The 21,795-nt window shown below is 37.2% G+C and overlaps 1 protein-coding gene and 1 long non-coding RNA gene across 4 annotated transcripts in view; both read left to right on the top strand.

Annotated features, from left to right (window-relative positions):
- The first annotated feature begins 2,778 nt into the window (after positions 1 to 2,778).
- On the top strand, positions 2,779 to 21,001 carry LOC139118510 (uncharacterized). Its single transcript, XR_011548749.1, has 3 exons — positions 2,779 to 3,004; positions 5,077 to 5,355; positions 20,769 to 21,001. It is a non-coding gene; the product is annotated as an uncharacterized lncRNA (long non-coding RNA).
- Positions 21,002 to 21,566: 565 nt separating this feature from the next.
- LOC139118509 (uncharacterized) overlaps positions 21,567 to 21,795 on the top strand; it is a 39,536-nt gene continuing 39,307 nt past the window's right edge. For 2 of the 3 annotated variants that reach the window (XM_070681827.1, XM_070681826.1), the window contains exon 1: positions 21,568 to 21,791. In XM_070681827.1, coding sequence (XP_070537928.1) covers positions 21,771 to 21,791 — 21 coding nt within the window. In that variant the 5' untranslated portion in view covers positions 21,568 to 21,770. Of the gene's footprint in view, positions 21,792 to 21,795 lie in introns of all 3 variants that reach the window. The other variant, XR_011548748.1, reaches the window with a different exon arrangement.

Genomic DNA, 21,795 nt, shown 5'->3' with positions numbered 1-21,795 from the left:
GATTTTCTCTTTCCATGGTAAATGTATCAAAATTGGAACAGGTGACAGTATACCTTTAAAGCATTGTTAGAGTATGTACACATTTTACCAACAAGAATAACTTATATGCCACGGAATCGTTTCCCTCTTAATAGCCTTCGTAGCTTCGTAGGTTTTTAAAGCCGTACTACTTCCCATCTTTACGTCTGTCTTTTGGAGTGATTTCTGTTATCGCGGCTCACACGTTTGATCAACAACAAGGTTTCCTCAAGAGTTGTTTACTAGTGTTAGGCTTTCCAACACCTATTGCATCTAATTTATTGAAATTTATTGACATCTCATGACATTAGGATATCAGCCGTATGTCATAGTCGCGTGTTCTCAGTAAAACTCACTGTTGGCATACCAACTGTTGTACAGGGCCCTGTCACACCTTGGGGATTTAGTCAGCGTATGCCGACGTATCAAAATTTCTCTAAAACGCTAGCTTGCTGAACTAACGATGTATTTTTCAATTTTGGGCGTATACATAGCGTATTCATAACACAGCATGTGCGGGGCGTATGAGCCATACGCTGGCATACGTCGAAAAGTTCTGTGCATGCACAAACGGTTTGGACGAAGTTGCCGTACTACGACGTGTACCAGCGTGCTTCAGCGTGCTCTTAAATTTACCCATAACGCATTCGGCGTACGCCCAGTGTATTCGCCAAATTTTTCATACGTTGGCATACGCTGGCTTAATCGTCAAGTTATGACAGGGCTAATAATACCAGCTATCTTTTACCTCTTACGGCTGTTGCAGGGATGTACACTACCTTCAGGGTTTGGACATAATTTTCTTTCTTTACGATTTACAGCGCTGTATTTGATTATGCACCGACTAGCAGCAGCTGTCTGGTACACTATGGAGGAATTCCTTGTAAGTAGCTGTATTCTTTTTTACAGTGTCTGGATTCAGGGTTGATAAATCTCAAATAAATCCCAAATCCTTAAAAATGAACTTTTGAAGTACTTTTGAAACTTTGAAGTACCATGTAAAGTACCAGATCCCCCATTCAGTTATGACGTCATGTTCATGGTCAGTTCATGACTGATCAAACAGTCGTAAGACTTTTACTACTCTTGTCGAAACAAAGATCTTAAATTTACAGTCAGGGCATGTCATCTTTGTCCTTTTTTAGGTTGCATTACCTCTCCGTTTCTTAGGGGAGAACCATTTGATTTCTTGGGGGAATATGGAGGATTTGGGAAAAAAATTGTCACCAGGTGAGATAGAAGAAAAAAATAATTGATCCTGTCATGGCCTGAGAAAAAAAAATTGTCATAACAGACAGAAGAGAAAAAAAATTGTCACAATGCACCAGAAATTAGCAAAATTTGGAAACCTTATTCTCATGTATTCTCATGTATTCTCATGTATCCGTTAAGACGAATCACTCAATCAAAAACATCATTTAAACATCCATCATTTAGTTTTGTCTTCTCTGCGTCTGTACATGTGTCTTGAACTGTTATTGTTTTCGTTTGAATTCGTGTCCTGACTAAAACTCACTAGTAAAAAATAGCAATACAGTCTGTACATGTAGGGGTTGAGTTGACAAGCTGAATACTGGGTAACTCAACATGCTTAGGGTGTAGAACAAGAAAGTGTAGTTAACACCGAAAATATGGAACAGAAATCATCAAACGTTACAGATACTAGCCCTCTAACTAAATGTCCAGCAACGAAGATATGAAGGCCCGACTCTGCCGATAATGAATACTGAATTGGACATCGAACTCAGACGGCCGTCATTCCCTATGGACAGGCTGATAGTGACAGTACTTATATACACTGACTACTTAAACCATATACAAGTCTATGTTCGATTTAACAAATTACCAAGGTAACGGCCAATTCAACCCCTGACGAACTAACACAGAGGAAGTGGTGTATTTCATGTAACAGGGCGTTGGTGCAGCGTATCGATGTACGCCCATGTTCAGCAAGGAAGTAAACGAGACCTGAATTAAAACTCCTCATGACAGTCACAATCAATAATTATTTACAAAGAAAGTAGATTAACGTGTAACGTTCTTATGACCGTCATTCACGTATACCTCTGTAGAGTTTAATTTATGATGTCAGCAAAAACGCGCAGTATTCGCGATGCGTCTCTTGAATAGTCTGTTGCACCATACGTGTATTCTCAAGCAATGGTAGCTTGCAGTTCATGTGAGAAGCATGACAAATTCCTGATATTCTTGTTTTGTGTGAGAATTCAGTATAAGAAAGCAACATGTACTAATATTTTACAATATATTTGATTCAGTGACATATTTTAGAAGGAGGTAAATGCCAGGATAATTTTAATTTCGTTGTCATGGATGCAACTAATTTCCTTTGTGTCACAGGTTTTCAGTGACAAGGTGTTTTTTCATGACTAAAATGATAGTTAACATAAAGCATATTTTGCCATTATTACGTGTTCTTTTATGGTTTCAATGTTAACAGAAAGGTCCTCTCAGACACTTCGTACGTCTTATTTGGCTACAACTCATAAAAATAGCTCTCTATGGCTTTCAGGAGATGTAATTGAATGACTGGCAAGTCCATCAAAGATTTTGATTTACTGCTTTTTCTCCCTTTGAAATTAATGATTGACATCCATTTATATGCAACAGTTGCTATGAACTGTAGGTACAATGGGTAACAGAAATATCGACAAATGAATATAAATATTAATAAATATTATTATACAATCATCAACCCTTTGAGCGCCAAAGTCAATTTTTCCACTACCCGATGCAAACTGTCCGGAAGTTTCTTTTGTTTTTACTGTTCCGCTTTCTGAGCTGTAAACATCGATCCGTCGCCCCTTCTTTTGTTTGAGCTGGGAAAGCGATGCACCGTCTTGAATAAACCTTTATCGGCGTAACAGAAGATTACTACAGTTTTGACATGAGAAGGTCGGAATCTATGCCTTGTGGGTCTACGTCGCATTTTGTTAGGGACTCGCGAACTATTCGCAACGCGCAAAAGGTAGGCCGATGAACTGTTTTCTATCGAAGAATTGGTGCAAACATTTGTTCCTTACGCATAATGTGCTTTTCTGGCAGTTGATCAGTAAAGTGTCCACGGGGCAGTTCAGAGCAACCCGTACACAATTCTCAAAAGTTCTTTCGGGAGACAAAGAAGGAAAAAATAACTTCAAAATTGAACGCCTCTTCGCGACGTTATTTAATAGGGCTACAGTCGATAAGATATTTTTCAGGCTGATTTAGTTAATGGCTCTAATGATACAGCCCTTTGATCAAGTGTATTTTTTCGTTTTCCACTCAAAGTTCTTTGTATACAGTCAAAAACACGGACAGGCGTCTGTGTGCCTGTGTACGCGCGGCTGTTTGCGTGGCTATGTTATAATTTTGTCTTGAAAGTGGTAATTTTTCTTTCTTGTCTTAAAAGAAAACGCAAGACAGATACCATAGTAAAATAACTATTATAGAATGCCTGTACTTGCATACTGGTTCTCGTCAAAGCAAAGTACAGCATGTTTTGACGATTTTCTTTAAAAACATTGATTAGCCGTACACTAAAGGCAGTATCTTAACTTCATCCATGACAAAGTCAATTAGTGGGTTTTAAATCACATGGAAGTGCAAATTCAAAAGAAACCCCAGATTCCATTAATTTTTTAACGACTTATTGACGTCATTGCCCGAGACGCCATATTGATTGCATGATTAAAAGCACACACTGCATTTTGGATAGCAGGTTGACGTCCTTTTTTACGTGCAATGCGCGCGGCGGTCTGCTGTTATGGAAGCTACACGGTAGGGTTTAGTCATCATCTAATTTTGTCAGTATCGTTCGTTTTCTTCTCGTATGGTCCAGTCTAGTCAAGCGTCGTATTGCTTATAGAAGAGCATATGCAGTACCCGGCAAATGAAAAACCTGACTTAACCCTTTTCCTGCCAGACAGTATCACTTCCCCATCAGCCAAGTCAGTAAAAAGCGGTATTGAGCCAAAACATGACGTATTTTCACCCACTTGGCTTGGTCTGTTATAACATCTTTTATTAAAAAAAAAAAAAATTAAGTTTACAGTATTTTTGTTTACAACAGCTTTCAAATGTACGGTGTTATGTTAAAATACACCGTATGAAATATGTTAACCATCTTGACCTGGTGGTGAAATATGGACTTGGCAGGAAAAGGGATAATGGTGCGTAGCTGAAAAGAACTTTCAACTGAAATAGGTTTTAAAGACAGATAAAAAGTGCGGATCATCGTACAAGACGTTTCGTTTTCAGTACTTCACATTGTGGTTGTTAGTTTCACGATGTTTACGCCATTGTTTGGTAATATAAACATTTAATAATCGCTATTTTGTCTTTATCTTTTATTTCTCGAGATTTCATGAAAATAATTGTCTCTTATCTTGACATGATTTTTCTACACTAGTGTGCAACTGCATGGGTGTTATAACTTACCGGAGGTTTTCTCAAAGCTTTGCTTAAATTAATGCACCGGGAAAAATGCATGGTGCACACCTGTCCTACTTTCAGACCAGCCCGTAGCCATATCAATGATTTTAAATTTTCTCCAATCAACAGATATATGAACAATTTTAATGCATTGGTTCATTAATATTGATATTTTCCGTGATTCATTTAAGACTGACATTTTGCATATTTTGATGACTGTTCTTGTCGATTTGTTTGCATTATTTCCTGTTCTGTGTGTAATCTACTCTCGATTTCAGTTTTGTAAATATTAATTTTTTTGTTACTCTTTGTTTTCTTTTGTCTTGTTCACCTTTACGCAGTATTTTCTCAAAAATTTTCATTTGAGATTATAAATACCTGTAAATGGTTCTTCAGCTCTTTGGATTTCCAAATAAATGAATAAGCAAACAAATAAACAAATAAATAAAAGAAATCAAATCCAATAAATCGCATAAATAATCCGAGTTGACTGAATTGTGCTGTGCCCTTTGACCTTTTTGGCGCTAAGATCATGGTTTGTACTGCACTACTGTATTTTCCATAAATTCATAGTTGTATATCACATATTTATCCGATAAAATAATCATCTCACGGTCCTTTTTTTAGATTCACACTGGACCAACCAAGTGGCAGCAATCGATACAATCGTTTGTTTACTTTATTCACGGTGTGACGTTTGCCTGCAAATACAAAGTCTTGGGAGAGAGTTTGTAAAGTCACACCCAGTGATTCTCGCCAGACTTAAAGAATGATGTTATGTCATTACAAGAGACGACTGTTCTGCATATTTGTACTGGTGTCAGTGATCACTTTTAGCAGTTATTTATTGCTGTACTCAGGAACCGATACAAACTATGTTTGGATTTCAAAGGGAAAAGGAGAAAGGTACTATTCGATGTTAATAGTCTTTAACCTGTTGATACTCACTCATATGTCTGTCTGTCTGTCTGTCTGTCTGTCTGTATCTATGTATGTATGTATGCATGTATGTATGTAAACACACACACTTATATAATTTGTGTGTCGTGACTGTTACACAGTTGAACAGTGTATCTATGTTTCTTTGTTTCTTGGTGACCACATTCAGTGTCTTTCGTTTTCTGCTCTACTCGTTTGTACAGACAAAGATAAAAATCACCAGCGTAACCATGATCGTCATTGTAACTCATACTTACCTTTTGAACTGTCATATTCACTGCATGTTTGATAGTCCTAGATATTCCCACCGAATTGTTTTCCCACACTTTTACAGTGTAATGAACATTGAGAGTTTATCTAATGAAACAGAAACATTGCTATATCCAAAAGTCTCTGCACTTCTGAATGTCTAGAGTGACATTATTCATTTCTGAAACAACTAAACAATTACAGCATAAATAAATAAATAAATAAATAAAATAATTTCCGTATTCGAATAATTTTATTTGTGTTCACTAGTTGGCTAGTGGTACCAATCATCTTTCATTTATACGACGAAAGTTTCTGATCAGAAGCGACGAGTTATTGATGTATCTTTCTCTACCAGCCTGTTTTGCTCACGTGTTTACACACGTGAGCATATGTCGCAGCGATGTCTGTCTGTCTGTCTGTCTGTCTGTCTGTCTGTCTGTCTGTCTGTCTGTGTGCTCAATATCTCAAAAACGGCTCATCAGATCAGAATCAAATCTGGTACATAGATTCAGTTTGCAAATGGCAAGAACTGATTAGTTTTTGGTGGATGTGGCTTGCTTACTTTTTGCTTATTTGCATAATTAATGATTTTAGAAAAAACGGCTATACATTGAGAACGACTGCACACAATTTGATGAGATTTGCTACAAATGTTGATCACATCAAGATATATCAGCTGTGCAAGTTGTTAAGGGGTGACGTGAAAGAAAATGACTAATTTGCATATTTAATGAAATCTACTAATTAGGCATATATATCTGAATTTACTCGATCAAAATTGACGAAACTTGGTATGCATATTGAGGATACTATGATCTAACATTACTGAAAGTCAATAAGCATTTTTACTTCATCCAAATCCTAATTTGCATATTTAATGACCTTTTGAAATAAAGGATATATATTTGAATTTACATGACCAAAATTGATGAAACTTGCTATGTATATTAAAGATACTATGATAGAACATTATTAAATGTCATTAAGCATTTTTACTTCAGCCAATTCCTAATTTGCATATTTTATGAACTTTCCTAATTAGGGGTATTTATCTGAATTGACGAGACCACAGTTGACGAAACTGGCTATGTACATTAAAGATATTATGATATAACATATTGAAAGTCATTAAGCATTTGAACATTAGCCAATTCCTTATTTGCATATTTAATGAACTTTCATAATTAGGGATATTTATCTGTATTGACTAGACCAAAGTTGACGAAACTTGCTATGTACATAAAGATACTATGATACGACGTTACTGAAAGTCATTAAGCATTTTTACTTCATCCAAATCCTAATTTGCATATATAATGAATTTTTGAAATTAGTTATATATATTTGAATTTACATGACCAAAATTGATGAAACTTGCTATGTACATTAAAGATACTATTATGTAGGCTAACATTATTGAAAGGCATTAAGCATTTTTGCTTCAGCCAATTCCTAATTTGTGTATTTAATGAACTTTCCTAATTAGGGATATATACTTGGATTTATTTGATCAAAGTTGGCATAACATGCTATGTACATTCATTTGATGATTATACCAGGTTATACCAATATTGATAGTCATTTCGCACTTAAGTTTTCGTGTCAGCTAATTTATAGTTTGCATATCTAATGAGCTTTTAAAGTTTGGAATATATAGTTTGAAGGACTTGACCAAAGGCATGCAATTACACTTGCTACATAAAGTGGTTATACAATGACAGCAGTCAAAGAAATTAACTATTTCTATTTCAGCTAATTGCGTATTTGAATACTTAATGACCTATAAAGTTAATCTGTGGTGAATATTGTTCATTATGTTGATCATAATACTTTCAATGAAGTTGCAAACATGTGGCAAAGGTTCAAATATACACATAACTTCAATATATAACTTCAACACGTGAGCATTTACAGTTCATATCTGGTTTCATATGTGGAGCAGGGTCAAACCCAATAACATGTGCAGACTTAAAACGACGTTTTTCGTAGTTTCATATCATTTTTTGCTCACGTGTTGACACACGTGAGCATATGTTGCAGCGATGTCTGTGTGTCTGTGTGTCTGTGTGTCTTTCCGTCTGTTTGTGTGTCTGTCCGTCTGTCTGTCTGTCTGTCTGTGTGCTCGATATCTCAAAAACGACTCATCAGATCAGAATCAAATCTTGTACATAGATTCAGTTTGCAAATGGCAAGAACTGATTAGTTTTTGGTGGGTGTGGCTTGCTTGCTTTTTGCTCATTTGCATAATTAATGATTTTAGAAAAAACAGATATATATTGACAACGACTGCACACAATTTGATGAGATTTGCCACAAATGTTGATCACACCAAGATATATCAGTTGTGAAAGATATTAAGGGGTGACATAAAAGGTAATGGATAATTTGCATCTTTAATGAACTTTCCTAATTAGGGATATATATCTGATTTGACTTGATCAAAATTGACAAAACTTGGTATGCATATTGAAGATACTATGATTTAACATTATTAAAAGTCATTAAAGCATTTTTACTTCATCAAACTCTTAATTTGCATATTTAATGAACTTTTGAAGTTAGGGATATTTATTTGAATTGACTTGACCAAAAATGATGAAACTTGCTATGTACATTAAAGATACTATGATATAACATTGTTGAAAGTCATTAAACATTTATATTTCAGCCACTTCCTTATTTGCATATTTAATAAACTTTCCTAATTAGATATATATATCTGAATTGACTTGACCAAAGTTGATGAAACTCACTATGTACATTGAAGACACTATGATATAACATTATTGAAAATCATCATATTAAGCAGTTTTACTTCAGCCAATTCCTTATTTACATATTTAATGAACTTCACTAATTAGGAATATGTATCTGAATTGACACGACCGAAGTTGATGCATCTTGCTACATATATTGAAGATACTATAAAACAACATTATTGAAAGGCATTAAACTTTTGTACTGCAGCCAATTCCTAATTTGCATATATAATGAACTTTCCTAATTAGGGATATTTATCTTTATTGACTAGACCAAATTTAATGAAACTTACTATGTACATTAAAGAGACTATCATACAACATTGAAAGTCATTAAACATTTTTACTTTAGCCAATTCCTTATTTGCAAATTTAATGAACTTTCCTAATTAGGGATATTTATCTTTATTGACTAGACCAAATTTGATGAAACTTGCTATGTACATTAAAGATACTATCATACCACATTGAGAGTCATTAAGCATTTTTACTTTAGCCAATTCCTTATTTGAAAATTTAATGAACTTTCCTAATTAAAGATATTTATCTGTCTTGACTAGACCAAAGCTGACAAATTGTTTTGTACATTAAAGATACTATAATACGATATTATTAAAAGTCATTTAACACTTTTACTTTAGCCAATTCCAAATTTGCATATTTAATGAGAACATTTCAGTCAATTCCTTATTTGCATAATGAACTTTCCTGATTGGGGATATACTTGGATTTAGAATTAATCTGTGGTGAATATTATTCGTTCTGTTGATCATAACACTTTCAATGAAGTTGCAAACATGTGGTAAAGGTTCAGTTTGCATATAATTGCGATATATAATGAAACACGTGAGCATTTTCAGTTCATATCTGATCAATACTAGTAGGCTGCTGCTGTTTCCTTTTACATCACCAAGAGAGAGCTCAACAATTCCTCCTATAATTTTTGACTTGTTACGAATCCTCTGTGAAACAAACAAACAAACGAAAAGATAAACAAGACAACGATATGATATAGAAATAACGGGCGACGCGCTGACCATTAACGTTTATTTGTGGGCAAGGGCGAGAGGAAAGCCAAAAATTAACGGGCGAGGCTTGCCGAGCCCGTTAATTTGGCTTTCCTCGAGCCCGCGCCCACAAATAAACGTTAATGGTCAGAGCGGAGTCTGTTATTTCCATTATATTATCAGCGAACCCAAGAAAACCTTCAAAATTTCCGAAAATTTCAGGAGCGAACGACAACTGGGCCCCAGAAACTGAGCAATACGCGACGCACTGTCACGCGCGCTGTAAAAATTTGGAAAAATCCAGAGATGTTTTCAGAAAAAAGTATCTCAACTTGACCTACAAGTGCTCCATTTTATTTTGTGATTGATTATGATTTCCGTTTGAGGTGTAAAGTTGCGATACTTTGAGTTGTTCATCTTATTATTCATATTCACGGGCGTGTAAACAAACCATTACTGTGTATTTGTGGTCAGTCACGTGGTTCAGCTTGACCAATCAAAGTGCGACGGGCAGGGCATTGTAATATAATACATTGCACTGGGGATGAGGAGGTAAAGAGTAGGAAAAATGCATCGTAATCTGCATAATCTGGAAACGTAATAGACCACGGCGAATCTTGCCTGATAGCGCCCTCAAGCAAAGTTAACGAAAGCAGGGAGACTTTCGCGAAGCGCATAGCGCGTCTTTGTTCTTTTTTGCCGTGTTTATACAAACGACAAGTAATATTCTCCAGACAGACATCCAGCGATAGCCACGATGTAAAGAGACTACTCGACATTGCGTTGATAAAAATTGTCATATTTATCCTTATATACTGTTTAAAAACAGTATACTCAATTCTAAACTATACTTTCCGATAGTGAGTTCATTCGTCAAAGTATCTGAAAGAGTTTTCTTCTTATACCTGTGGTCACAGCTGTTGGTTAGCCGCATCGTCAGGAATGCCGGAAGGTTCTGCTTCGGCGTCACGAGATGGTGCGTATTTCTCGCGCTCCTGCCAATTTACATTCCTATTTGGATTACAAGTCGACTTCTGTACCCAGTGTGTAGTAAAGTAGTGGGAGATTCTACACAAGGAAAAGCAAGCATTGGTTCCGTATTATCCGTGTTGAGATTCATCGTACTCAGCCTGCCTGTGATTGGCTCAATGTTTGCCTATACTCTGTAGAGTGCAGGATTCTGTTTCTCCAGCACATTCCAATCAGCACTATTATAGCTATGCAAGACAATGTGATCGCCGTCAAGACAGAGGTACTTGCCATGTTGGATCAAGTTGACCAAATATCCATCTCCAAGATCATTGTGGGATGTTTGTCAACTCAGAGAGTACAGGCGACTCCTCCAATTTCAACAAGAAGAAATGAAATACCCACCGGTGATGATCATATACTCTCTGCAAAGGCAAATGAAACCTCTACCCTGAGACCATTCAAAAGGCTCTTAGGCTGCGTTCACAAAAAACGGTTACGAGGGCTGGAGGAATCCAGGGGGGATTCGAAAATTTTGGGGGGTAGTAGAGGGGCGGGGGACTTAAAAGTTTTACTCTACCTGTAGGGGGGACTTGAAAGTTTTTGGTTCCCTTTTGTGTTTTACATTTTCCAATTCCAAGTTTTTGTAGGTAATTCAATGAAAAATGAATACCATTTTTATGTCATCAAAATGTTGTAATGTTAGTAATAATTTAACAAAATCAAGAACCATTTTGTCACATTTCATGACTTTTATCTCGAAAAACGTGTGATTTGTCGTAAAAAACAAACGAGCCTATAGTACAGGGTAGAAGCTGCAACTGTTGATGATTTCTGCAGTATTTCTATGCAATATAACAACTATAGTTTCTTGCTATCTCCCTACAGCATGCTCAAACACACAATATTTAGTTTGTCGACAGAGCCTGTATATATAAATATGTATTTGGTGATAATTTAATTGACTCCAGACTGACAGTCAGTTGTCAGTGATACAAATGCATGGTACACATACATAGGCTGTGATAGCAAGCTGAATACTAGACAATTCAACATGTTGTAGGGAGTAGAACAAGAACGCAGTTGTAAAACTGAACAAAAATATTGCAAAAATTATCAAAGTTAATACAGCTACTGCCTATGGGTAGTGTCACTATCATTAATGCTCTGCTACTACAGTGTCACTGTCACTGCATACCTGAACAGTGACAGAGATAGCTCTGACTCTGATGTACATGGTAGTTGAAGAAGAGTTTGGGTCAAATGACGCTCATGACAGTGAAACATAGGCCAGAGAGCAACACATGGAAAAACACATAGAAATTTTTGAATTCTGGCATATGAGAATAATCAAATATTAAAGAAAAAAGATAGGGTCACCATGCTTGATTTTCTAAATTTTCACATTTTTGCTATAAAATGATACAGAAGTAAAACTCTGAACAGTAAAGACTAAACAAAAAATATGAGACCAAATGCAATTATTTATTTTTTAACCAAATTTGCAATTATTGCACCCAAAATTTCAGAGATTAAAACATTTATTTGATGGAATATTTTAACCTTCCAGTATTGTCATTTTTGAGTAGTATCTAATCCATATATGCCTTGTAGTTTTGAAACAAATTTTGGTAGGTCACTGTGCAATTCGGCAATTAGCCAGAATTCACAATTTTCCTACTCTCTCATGATTGCATTTTGTGTGCTCTTCAGCAGGAGCAGTTGACCTGGCAAGAGTTGGATTAACTCAAGTCGGCTTTTCGACCAATAAATCTAAAAAATTCACTGATGCATTTAAAGAACTTGCCTTTGGAATATGACTATGCAAAGTGCTAATACAGGTACACTGTAAAGTTAAGTGTTCAAGGATAGAACACCAATTAAACGCCTTTTTGTAACACTTTTTGAACGCCTCTAGACGTTCAGAAATTTAACACTACGTGTTCAACCAACGTTCAATTTTTGAACATACGTGTGCAGATTTTGAACGCTACGTGTTCATCAGACATTATATTGAACACCATGGTGTTCCATATCTGAACACACGTTGCACGGGAAATGTGTTCAAAAAATTGAATGCTTTTACGCGTTCAAAGGGCTGTAACACTTTTTGAACGCATGGACGCCGTTCAACGATAAGTGCTAGAACACATGATGCGCGCTTGTTGAACACCTTTAATTTTGGGCGTTCACGGGGTGTTCAAGCCTTGAAATAACATGACAGACCATTGATATCCAGTAAAATTATTTTAGTCTAAAAATACACGAAATCATTTCTAGAGCAAAATACAATAATTTACTGTAAAATGGGCAAATAACATTGCAACTTTGTATGTAAAGTTTGTCACAGGAAAAAACCAACAGTGTTGACACCTTCCTATCAAAAACATAAGCAATAAAAATCACCATATTGTGGATGACGTTTTATGTTCATACTTGTTTAAAATGTACAAAAATCATCTGAAAAAGCTCAAAATTTGGCATACTTATTGTGTTGAAAAGACGTATATGTATGAAATGTATACTCCATTTTTGTAAGATGGTTTCTTAAAGACATTTCCTCTTGTATAGACAATTGTAAATTTTGAAGAAAAAAGAAGTTAGTCAAGGCTTCTCTGGTTTATATGGTATATAGTTGTCAACACTAAAGTAAACACAACATGTCAAGTTGTCAAAGTGTCACAGTAAGGCACAACATGCAGAAAGTGGGGAAAGTGGGTCCTTGGCAGGGTAAAACCTATTTCCTTGTCCAAAAAAGTCCTTCATAAACAAAAAGATTTGTTTGTTTGTAATATCTTTAAATAAACCCTGAAATAAATGGGTGACATTTCAAAAATATACTTCTCAGAAATTTAAAACATATTCATAAAGACCTTTCAAATTCTGGTGTACCCTGCTATTAATTTTTATACAATTTTTTTTACCAAAAATGGTAAAAATCACCCTTAAAATGAAAAATATGCACATTTCATCATAACTTGAATATATCACATTCTGGTAATCCCTAATGTCTTAAAAATGTCTGAAATGTCTTTAATGTCCTAAAAATACAAAGTTGCAAATTTCTGCATAATTTGAACAATCTGAAAAAGACTATCAGTAGAGATCTATGTCCTAAATATCAAAGCTGTTTGATTAGCACTTTTGAAATAGATTTTTTAAAGATTTTTGACCAAAAAATGACAAAAATTGCCATGAAATATAAAAATTTGAATATTTCATCACAACTGGCACAAATTTGACTAAGGTCATTTTTAGGGACATGTTTACCGAATATTGAAGACGGCAGTAAAAGAGAAGAAGATCTTTGCCAAAGAATAGCAAAATTAGCCTCAAAAATATAAATTTGCATATTTCATCATAATTTGAACATATCTGATTAGGGTAATCCCTTGGGACCTGTAATCCAAATATTAAAGGATTCGTACAGGCTGTTTTGAAGAAAAGCCTTTGGATGTACAAATTTGAGGACAATGCTACACATCCACATATTTAGCTGTCAGCAAAGCTAAAAACCACTTGCTAAGTACAAGAGACGTGTTGAGCCACAATACAAAATAATCTACGGTTTGGTAGCAGGCTATGATCAAATAAAAGTTACAAGGGCATAAGCTTTCAAAGACGTGAAGTCTCCTTCGTCAGATGCAAGGGGTGTGATGAAAAATTGAAGCAGAAAGTGACAGAAAATTCAGAGTGAAAATTTCAGAAAAATCAGTAATTCAGAGTGGACATTTTTACTCTGAATGGTCTGTCGCTTTCAGCTTTAATTTAAATAAGGGAGACTACACGTCTGTGAAAGCTTATTCTCCGACAACATTTAGTTGATCATAGCATGCTACCAAAGCTTGGATTAATTCAGAACAAAAATACAGAAATTTATCAAAATTCAGTTACTGACCCTTGGAAGTTTATATCTGCATTAGAGATGAACTGAGGTTCTCAAGCTTGTTTCCAGACAGCTACCTGTACACTCATCTTCTTCGTTATCTGTACCACCAGCTTCTATAACAATTCTTCGATTTTCAGTTTGATCCAACTTTTTACATCCTGAAAAAAATGCAACAATAGGTAATATTGCGAGATAAAACTTTAAATGAAAGACAAGGGGCTGATTAGGTTAAGGAAAAGGGGAGACTTTCATATACAGTGCCTCTCTTCAATACTGTTACATAATATTTGCTGCTTCTTGTCATCAATTGATTAAAATAAAAAAGCCAAACTCTCATATGCTGAAAAAATACATTGTATACTCTACGATGTTTAACGATGTTTTACATGCGATTGTGTTTACTAAAAGACATGTGTTAGCTGCTATTACGCAGCAGTACTATGCAAGGCGTATCGATCGCTCTCAGGTCAAGGTTTTCGCTACAGTTGTGTTTTGATTACCCTTGACCCGAGTGAGATCGATCGATAGGCTATGGCCAAAAGTACCACTGCGTAGTCACAGCTAGTTGTTGGTATAGCAGCCACGAAAGAAAAAAGGTTTCTTCACGTAGTTAAGCTATTTCAAGGTACAATACAATTAATTTCAAAGGACGATAATATAGATGCTTCAAAAATCTAATACTTTTTACTATTTTGGAGAGGAATCTTACCCTTTCTGGTCTTGCTTCTTCACGATCACGACTTCAGGGTGCGCTTACAAGAAAAATGTCGCAACTTCCGTTTTGATGCATCATGGGATAGGAAAAGACACCAAACTTGAACACCAAGTGTTTAGAAGTAGAACGCCTCTTGCACGCCGATGTTAAAATTAAAACGTTCATGGTGGTTTTCTGATTTTCTTTTCTAATTTTTAAACTTTCAACCCGTAATAAACGTGTAAAATTATTTTGTATACTTCCTTTTTTAGAAAAAACATGCTTTCAGCAATTGCATGCCGGAAATATTTTTCACTTAGTGGGAAATTCGTTACACCAAAATCCGTGTACGTTTACCTGACAGTGAAGCAATAGTAAATTTAATATAGCCATTGTAAAGTAAAAAACACAAAAGACTGTTAATTGTTTCACAGTATTGTAAAATTTCTGTGATGCTGAGTTTTTGAACACTTGAAGAAGATCGTTGTTAACACATAGTGTTCAGGTTTAGAACATCATTGTTAATATTATGAACACTGGTGTTAACAATGTGAACACTAGGCGTTCAAATTTGAACACTGACATGTACATTTTGAACGCGTAAAGACGCGTCTAGCGTCCGCTATTTTTACAGTGTAGTGTTGAACACCTGTGAGCAGAACGGCGCAATACATGTTTATTTTTTCTACACTCACATCCTTTGCAAACATGCGGCCTGTGATAGTTGGGGGGGACTTGAAATATTTTGACCATATAGAGGGGGGGGGGGCATTTGAAAATTTTTAGGGTACTTAGGGGGAGATGTGAAAAAAAAAAAGATTTCAATCGAGATTCCTCCAGCCCCCCCTAATCGTTATTTGTGAACGCAGCCTTAGTGGCGTTGCCATTCGGCAAGTACATTATCTACTTCATTGAAACAGTATTCGAACTCCCTTCTGCCTGTCGCACTCGCTGTGAAGACGTCGTTCGCAACACTGTTGAAACGATTGAAACCATTCACGGGTTTCAACAAGAAGTCATCAGTTCAATCAACGATTTGAACGACAGGTTTGACAAGATGGAATCGGACAGTGCAAAGCAGCCTCGCCGGTTTGATCAACTGGAAGATGACGTTGCCAGACACTGCAATCAAATATCGCAGGTACAGAGAGACTTGGCATGTCGTTTCGTAAAACTGGACAAAGATTACGAAGAGAATTTGGAGAAACTTCGGCGGGAATTCGTCGCATTGCAACTGATGACCCAAAATGATATCTCGGAGATCCTTTGCAAAGTGGATGGAGTCATGGAGAAATTTGAACTGGTTGCAAAACACCTAACAGTTGCCGAACGTTCAAACGGATAGAAAGTGACACTAGCAAAGCCCGAGGTAAGCGAGGTATCGCTGCATTCTTAACTGCATAAGAACGCCGTGAAACGTCACCAAGTCAACCAAAGCTCGTCATTCTCTTGACTGGCCTTGACAAAGCTATTGTTCTACAAGAGCGGTTGATAAATCGAACCAAAGAACTGAATTTCTTTTGCACATCTTTGCAGCAAATGTTTGACTGATGATTCTGCTCTAAGTGTAATCGCAAATTTGCCATCGAGAAAGGACATTTCAGTCTATCGTTCATGTACTTCTTTGTTGTTGGTGATGATTGTCATAAACTATATGATAAAATCAAAATAAATGAAATCACGTAGCAAAACTATGTTTCATATGTTTTTGTTCCTTTCTGACTCTGCATCTGCTCTTGTTTGTCTCTGTGTCACATGCCTGCTTCCTTGTTTTCTGGTTGCTCTGTTTATCTGGGCATCTGTATTTCTGTTTGCAAATCTTACCTCCAGCCCAATCAGAGACCCATGCACAAAAGAAAATGTGACCCGGGGGAGGGGTGTTCTACGCATATTTCGATTTCCTTGCAATGGATGATATGCAGAGAAACAAAGATACTTGCAAAAGAAGTCAAGTATTATGTTTCACAGCTGAGTCTTACTCATAGTTTGCGCGACAATGTTTCCATGAACAATGTTAGGACGTAGGGTAAACGTTATGGTAGAATGCGCCTCGGAGATAGATATTCGGACTTTTACAGTACATATCTGGTCTGCTACTTGTGGGGGCTCATATTGAAGCTCATGAAATAAAAACAAAACAAAACAAACTTCACCAACTTCATTTCGTGAAAATCGAACATTCAATTTTCAACATAGAGTTTACACAGGGATGGCGGCCATTTTGAATTTCAAGTGTCGGGAAATATTGGTTGATTTGTTTCTCTAGTACTTAATTTTATACTATGATTTTCTGGCTTTTCTTGATTTCAAAAGGAAATATTTTGATTTCGAGCAGCCAACTACCTTAGCTTACTTAGCTTACCAGCTACTTTAGCCAGCTAAACTATTACCATCACTGGCTTTAGCTCACTCCGTGCGAAAACTTTCGCTTTAACGAAAAATTCCCTGACATTGTTATTTATACTAGTCTTTGACTGATCTTTCTCTACAATTCGGTCCTCATTAATTATGCAGGGAAATTATATGTTCAGTATATTCTTGCTTTCTGCAATGCCAGATCGACACATTTCGAATTTTAATTTTCGGAACTTCTGTTTAATAATTTTACATTATTATTGAGAGCTTCACAAATTCCTCCATGAATTTCCTTGTCGAGGCCAATTTGCAATTCTTTCCGAAACAAAAAAGGGGACAAACAATATTTGCGTGCCACAGAACAGGATAGGTAGAAAAATGGGAAAATGCTAAGAAATCGGTATCGTGCGGAAATGCACCATGATTGTATATGTTTTCTAGACGGGCATAATCGTTTGATACCTCTCCTGCCTTTCGTTCCTATGCAGTAGCTACTAACACGTCAAAACATGGGTTTCGCTAACACCCACTATCTACGCGACATTCCGCTTCAGTTTATTTCTTCAAATTATCCTGGCATGATAACAATAATCCCACATACTGCAGACTCAGAGTAGGTCTGTAGAATATGCCACAGAAAACGCAAACTGACGCAGAGCTCATCTATTACGCCCTCTAGCGGGCCAGCGAATCCCAAGGAGGCTGTCAATGATGCGCATCGCGTTCTACATGCGTCACTTGGAACAATCGCGATTCTTTTTCTCCGGGCAACATTGTTCCATTTTGCCATGTTTACACAAGTAAGCAGTCTCAGAGAATCAGCGATAGCCACGATGTCAAGATTCGACTCGAAATGGCGTTAATGAAAATTGTCATCTTTCTCCTCATATACTGTCTCAAAACAGTATACTCAATTCTCAACTACGTTCCGGTAGTGAGTACATTCCTCAAGATTGCTGAGAGAATTTTCTCCTTTTACCTGTGGTCACTGCTGTTGGTGTGTCGTACCGTCCGAAATTTCGGAACTTTCTTCTTCGGCGTAACGAGATGGTGCATATTTCTGACGTTTCTGCCGATGTACATTCCTATTTGGATTACAAACCGACTACTGTATGCAGTGTGTAGTAAGGTTATGGGAGATTCTGGACAAAGAAACGCAAGCATATCAATATTATCCGTGTTGAGACTCATCCTGCACCGCCTACCTGTGATTGGCCAAATGTTTGGCTCTTCAGAGTGCAGGTTGCTGTACCTCCTCAACATTCCAACGAGCACTGTCAGAGCTATGAAGGGTAAAGTGATCGCCTTCCAGACCGAGATTAAAACCTTGTTAGATCAAGTTGACAAAATCTCAGTCACCAAGATCATATTGGGATGTCTGTCAACCCAGAGTACAGCGACTCTTCAAATTTCCACAGGAAGAGAGGGAAAACGCACCGGTGATGTTCAGATCGTTTCTGTCGAGTCATCTTCAAACGCAAATGGAAGCTGTGACCTGGCGTTTTTCAAAAGGCTCTTATCGGTGGTACCATTTGGAAAAGACATCCAAGACTTCACTGAAACTGTACTCGGACTTCCCTCCGCTTGTGTCACTCGATGCGAGGACGCCGTTCGCAACACAGTTGAAACTATTGAAGTAATTTACGGATTTCCTCAAGAAATTATCAGTTCAATCAACGATTTGAAGGACAGGCTTGCTAGGGTGGAAGCGGACAATGCAAAGCAACCACAAGAATACCGTCAACTGACCGAAGATGTAGCCCGACACTGCAATCAAATATCCCTGGTACAGAGAGACTTCGCTTGTCGATTGGAAAGACAGGACAAAAATCACGAACAGAGTTTGGAGAAGCTTCGGCTGGAGTATGGCGAATTACAACTGGCCACTAAGAACCAACTCTTGAAAATCCTTTGCAAGGTGGATGAAGTCACAGAGAAACTGGAAATGGCTGTAAAAGTTGCCGAACAATCAAATGGACAGAACGTGACACTGGCAAATGCCGAGGCAAGCAGTACTGCTGAGGTACCGCTGCATACTGAACTGCAGGAAAACGGCGCGACAGGTCAAAAGGCAAACTACAGTTTTTCGTTCCCTGGACTTGCTTTTGCAAAGCGACTGTTCTCCAAGAGTGGTTGATTTGTGACATCTATGAACTGCGTTATGTGCTCTGTATTTCAGATTCAGAAGACATTTGAGTGGTGGATAGAGCCCTATAAAGCGCAAATTTGCCATCGAATTATGTCATTTCAGCTTTGCTCTGTTTTCTTTTCATGATTAAAATTATTTAAAGAAACCAAAAATAGTGTCTGTCTGCTCAACTCCTTTACCAACAAGGTAATCAATTTATGGTGGTCCCAATGCACTCCGCTATCCCCCAAAAAACCCCCAAAAAACCCAAAAACAACAACAACAAAAAAAAACCCCACAAGCTTGAGATGAAAACCCAAGGAAAGCGATCTTTTAGATCGATTTCGTTGTATTTAACAACAACACATGAATGGTGAGAAGTGAATGACATATTTATATTATCACACTAAGGTACAAACACAGACTAGCGCTAAGATCAAAACACACTCTAGTTCACTTGACCTACATTGTCCTGTTTATTTGATTTATAAATAAATCTATAGGAGAAAATGCCAGTTCAGAACAAACGTGATCACTTTGAAATATTTTTGCGACATTTAAGTGAGATATTTCAGTAGATTTGTAGCTTTAACAGCGACGGAATCAATAATTGAAGATCGAGAACAGTATTTGCCATTTTAAATTCTTGATATGATATTTAATTCTTAACCTTATGGATCGTTTCGTTGATACAGTCTTACATGATTGTCATCCTGTGGTGGCTTGTTCGCTTTTTTGTTGTTTATGATTTGCGGCCTTTTCGTCCGGTAATACTTCAGTGAAAGATAACCTACATTATTTAAATTTCTTCACGCTGTTTCTCAACTTCTGACATTAGAGCGGTCGCTTAATTATTCACCATCGTTTTTTGAAATCTGATACATGAGCAATGAAATTGCATGAATGTGAAATGTGGTTTGTTATTAAAAAGCCTGAGAAAATGTATGTATGTATGTATGTATGTATGTATGTATGTATGTATGTATGTATGTATGTATGTATGTATGTATGTATGTATGTATGTATGTATGTATGTATGTAAGCTTATGTATGTATGTATGTATGTATGTATGTATGTATGTATGTATGTATGTATGTAGTATGTATGTCTTTGTGGCCTGACTTATTATGACGCCCACTCTCTCTTCCCCTCTCCCCTTACATCTCTCTCTCTCTCTCTCTCTCTCTCTCTCTCTCTCTCTCTCTCTCTCATATATCGGAAATATATAGGAATTTCCTTTCTTATTTTAGTGTCCATATTCTCGTTACCATGATGGTCTTAACTATACTTGAACATATTTCCCTTTTCTGCATGATACATCCTTAGGTCAGCAGATTTTCAGATCAATAGGGGAAAGATGAGAGCCGAAAAAGAATTAAATGAACAGGTTATCAAGATGGCACCGAACCTAAAGAAACTACCTGATGTACAGCCTCAGCTCGCGGCAAACGAAACCTTCGACGAAGAAGACGTAGAGGGCGTTCCAACGACAGATACCGGTGAACTTTTCGACTGCCCGCCACATCCGAAGTGGGCTCAACGGTCGTCAACCCCGGGGGGGGGGGTAACTCCATGGCTAATAGTACGGGGGGGGCTCCGCACGAACATGGAAACCCAAACTGTTGTGATACCAGTTTTGAGCAAAAAAACCCTACCCTTTCTGATACCTAGTTGTGGAAACGCAGCTATCTCTTGGCGGGGTGGCGTGAGTTGCTATGTGAGTGGCGGGGTGACCTTTGACCCGCATAGCAACTCACGCTACCCCGCCAACAGATAGCTGCGTTTCCACAGCTATCTGATACCATACAATACCATACGTATACAGATACGACTCACTCGCCTTGCGTACCAGGGGTACCAACAGTCAAACCGACAGATCGGAAATATTGATGGTAGATCTGGGATGTAGATACATGGGTTTCCAGTGTTGACAGCATGATTTTTAACAAATGTCAGTTTGTGTTTAAAACCGGACCCTTTCTCATACCAACACCTCGTGAAAAGTATACCCTTTCTGATACCAAACAGTGCAAAAAAACGACCCCTTTCGCGCGGACCCTCCCCGGGAGTTACCCCCCCCCCCCGAAGTGGGCTCAACGGTCGTCAACCTTGCCACCCGGCGAAAAAGATCCTGTTTCTCAAAACCCGACGCACGGGAAGTAGCACGGTACAAAACATACTATTCCGCTACGGCGAGAAACACAATTTGAATTTTGCTTTGCCACGAGAAGGCATACAGTTCAGTGATGTATCTGGGGATGCCGTTCCAGAGATCACAAATGATGAAAACTAACCACACGCCTGAAGAGTATAATATATTGTGCCACTATGCCAGATTCAACGAACCAGGTAT

The sequence above is a fragment of the Ptychodera flava genome, chromosome 19 (genome assembly GCF_041260155.1).
Source record: "Ptychodera flava strain L36383 chromosome 19, AS_Pfla_20210202, whole genome shotgun sequence".
In the NCBI taxonomy this organism is placed as follows: domain Eukaryota; kingdom Metazoa; phylum Hemichordata; class Enteropneusta; family Ptychoderidae; genus Ptychodera; species Ptychodera flava.
Note: the sequence above shows the minus strand (reverse complement) of the source record. Positions and strands in the feature narration are given on the sequence as shown.